Raw genomic sequence first — 3,922 nt, forward strand, 5'->3', positions numbered from 1 at the left:
GATGATGTTCATTTGGTTCGATTTATTGAAAATCTCTTTCAGTCGCGAGCCATAGGGTTTGAGATCGGAGGGGTTTGTAAAGGTAAGGGCTTTCCGCAAGAGAGCAACTTGAATTCGATTTTGATTAATGTTTATTTCGATGGTTTGGATCGGCTGATGCAGGAGATCCGAGAGGAGATTCATAAGAAAAATCCGAGGATGGATGATTCTAGGGTTTTGCATAAGCCGATCAGGGTTTATGCAGTTAGGTACTTGGATGAGATTTTGGTGGTTACTTCTGGATCCAAATTGTTCACTATGAATATAAAAGATAGGATTTTGAAGTTTATAGAGAAAGAATTGGAGCTGAAAGTTGATAACTTGAACAGTTCGATTCACAGTGCAGTTTCAGAGAAGATAGATTTCATGGGTTTTGAGCTTCAGGCTGTCCCTCCTTCGGTCCTTCATCCTCCAATGCCGGAGAAAGCTATGAGAGCAAAAAAAATGCATTTGAAGAGGAAAGCAGCTAGGGCTTTGGAATTGAAAAATGCAAGAGAGACTGTTAGAAAGAAATTGGGGATGAAGATATGGAACCATGTTTTCAAGAAGCTGAAAAGAAGCGGAGAATTCAAGTTAGATTTCAGGATTGAGAGTGAAATTAGAGAGATCTTTAGCAACTGGGGGCAGGATGTAGTTGCAGAGTTCTTCAAGTCTAGAGAGGATTGCCGGAGCTGGCACAGAATGCTTACTTCTGGTGATTTCTTGTCTTTGAAGAGAATAAGAGATCAGTTGCCAGAGGAATTAGTAGATTCTTATGATCAGTTTCAAGAAAAGGTTAATAAATATATGATGCCTGCGAATTATAGTAAGGTTTTACAGGAGGATGAGGATAGCCAACAAGAAGAAGAAGAGAGGGACTATGCTAAGAGAACAATGGAGGACTTGACTGAGCTTCGAATGAGAGTGAATGCACCAGTGGAACTCATAAGGAAAGCAGTGAAATTGGCTAAGTTCACAAATTCTATGGGCAGGCCCAGGCCAATCAAGGTTCTTCTTTGTCTGGATGATGCTGATATTATCAAATGGTATTCAGGCGTGGGAAGAAGATGGTTGGATTTCTTCTGCTGCTGCCGAAATTTTAAGATGGTGAAGACCGTTGTAAGTTATCATTTGCGGTTTTCATGTTTCTTGACACTGGCAGAAAAGCACGAGTCCACGAAGCGAGAGGCTATTCGCCACTATACCAAGGATCTGAAAAACACTGGTTTGGATGGGATTGAGGAATTTAATTTTCCTACTGAGAGGGAGATAAGAATGATGGGTGATAGAGATCTTTCAGATCCAACCCCTGTGGATGGTGCCTTGGGTTTGATTTTAGTTAGGTTAGCATTTGATGAACCTTCTTGTTCTTGCTTAGCCCATTTCTGTTTTAGGACGGATACTGTGCTTTATCGGATCCGGTTATTGCAGAACCGTTTGAATGTGGACCCGTTAAATGAGTGTAAATGGGTGCCCGGGATGGGTGCAATTCATGAGAGTCTGAACAAGAAGTGCTTGCCACTCTGTTCAAAACATTCTAGTGATTTGTTGATGGGTAGAATAAGTCTTCAGGATATTGACTGTGCCTCATTTTTGGATGTGGAGTGAATAATATTTGCAGCAAGTTTTATACAATATCTAGTACTTTCTGTTCATGAAAACGAGCAGTAAAGGGTCAAGAATTAGATTGCAAAAGCCGATGGAGGATATCAGCGATAAAATCTGCATCTAAACTTTGAGTGTTGCTCTGCTAGTGCTAATTGTTAAGGTGACAGTGTTGTTGCTTTTTTCCCTCTCCTTGTTGCTTGGGGAGAGCGTCAGTCTTTTAAATGTTTGATGATTAAAAATTTTAATTGTCAGGCAGGCACGCTCACCGTCTGAAGTTTTACTGATCTGATGCCCATCAATCGTAGGTAAGATTAGTATTTTGTAGATTGGTCTCCATCTCTTTAATACTTCTCTAGAGTTGCTATTATGAGGGCTTCAATATCTACTAATTGTTATCAGGACTCGGTACCTATTATTGATCAAACATTTGTGTTTTACTGTAGATTATTGTATCACATGATCGCCACAAAGATTCAGCAGCTATGAAGTGCTCTCTGAGTAGCAGGTAGGCTTCGTTTATGCCCCTAGTTTGACTGTGTGGATGGGTATTTTGCCCATTCTAGTTTAGTTGTGAATTATGTACTACTAGTTGTACATTTTTTTACTACAGGTCTTCTTATTAGTGATAATGCACAAGAATTATAATCCTATAGCTTCTGTTGAAACTTGAGTTCAACAAGCTCTGCCTTTCAAGAGGATGTCCACTTACATAATGAGCTTGTTCAATCCATCGTCAAGAATGCTTACAGTGCCAAAGCCCGAGCTCCATTTTCATCTAAATCAGTTAAAGGTGGGTCCCACCATGCTCAAATTGGACCTCCTCCACTGATCTTGTTCCGATGGAGATTTATTTCCGACATCCCCTCTGAAGAGCAGGTCAGCAGGAGTTCGAGATAGGAGGTATAGAGATCGTTCTCGTTTGCTTGGGCCCAACGGGGTGATTGTTAAAGACAATGGAGTTCTGGGTCATTGCAATTTGACGAAATCAGTGCAGAAGCATGAAAGATAAACTGGACAAGAGACCGAGAATGGGAAGTTCACTGGGGATTGAGATTGTAGAAAAAAGGGAGGAAGTTGTGGAGCAATGCAGTGGTTTTGAGATGTGCTCGAGGAGAAATCCTATTCAGGCGCCAATACGGATCCAGAGACCCTTGGCTTTGTCAGGGAGTAGAGGTAGCATTCGTGCAAGCTCGAGTACCGATGAGTTATGTCATAGTGAGGACTTAATGACAAAGATGGAGGGAGTAGTAAGGGCCCGAGGATTGGGAGGTGTATCAGTGGATTGTGCCAATTTGTTGAATAATGGGTTGGATTCTTATTAGAGGCAGTTAAGTAGACCGTGTTTTCAGTTAGTTGTATCGAGATCGGAGCAGGAGTCGATAAAGAATCCAATCGATCAGAGCAGCCTAATAAGAAGCCTGTCCATGGCATTTGGCAGGGAAATAACATGCATGTATTGAGCAGTGACGGGCTTATCGACAGAAGAATGGAACACAGAAGCCATAGTACAATATCATTTCAGGATTTTAATAGGGTAGCGATGGAGATGAATGCAACGCAACTTGGTGATAAGTGGCCGTTGCTACTCGAGAAAACATGTCTCCGTTCATTTGAAGAATAAGGCGGAACCTTCTTTGAAGATACGTGTATTTTCGTTGAATGAGATGTTCTTGGCATCATCGTTTCACAAGAAACATCTGTTAAATTATCCGGTTAAAAGGCGTTTGTTTTATACTAATCAAAAAAAAGAAGAAGACATGTTACCTCGTTCGCAATGGTCTTGAGCTTTTATATGGTTGACACACACTCTTTAGGAGATCTATGCAGTTTTAACTTGGTATATGTACTTTTACTCTTATCAGTTTTTGCAGCATTTCTATATATGTATCATGTATTAGCAAATTTAATTAGCAGTTTCGATAGTGATAATCTCTTGCCATGCCACGAGTCTAGATCTCTGGGTAGTATGACCGTCCAAAAAGAAAAAGCGATTCCGTAGTGACGCCAAACTGTTTAAGTCTAAAAGTTAAATTGTGAATATGGTAGTATCATGAGAAGATTAGGGGTTATTAATGGGTTATTAATCTCTGTTGATGGCTGATAAACCAAAAGGAGTAGATCCTTGCATAAGTAATAGAAATTGGAGGCTCCGGAGGTGGTTTCTCCTGACGTGCTCTCCGAAACTCAAGTCAGTGACCGAAAAAGCAGTATCCATAGAAACACAACATTCAATTTAGAGTTTAGATAGTCCCAACCTTAGAGCGGTGGGGGTAGTGCCTTACTTATATGAGAATGC

At 40.7% G+C, this 3,922-nt stretch overlaps 1 protein-coding gene across 1 annotated transcript in view; it reads left to right on the forward strand.

Moving 5' to 3' along the window:
• LOC109838104 overlaps positions 1–3,534 on the forward strand; it is a gene marked incomplete at its 5' end in the record, with an annotated part of 3,976 nt that extends 442 nt beyond the window's left edge. Inside the window, 4 exon segments of the mRNA XM_020406576.1 lie at positions 1–1,931; positions 2,070–2,131; positions 2,237–2,416; positions 2,503–3,534. The exon segment at positions 1–1,931 is cut by the window's left edge and continues 127 nt beyond it. Of these exon segments, the coding sequence (XP_020262165.1) occupies positions 1–1,626 (1,626 nt within the window).

The sequence above is a fragment of the Asparagus officinalis genome, chromosome 4, assembly GCF_001876935.1.
Source record: "Asparagus officinalis chromosome 4, Aspof.V1, whole genome shotgun sequence".
NCBI lineage: Eukaryota > Viridiplantae > Streptophyta > Magnoliopsida > Asparagales > Asparagaceae > Asparagus > Asparagus officinalis.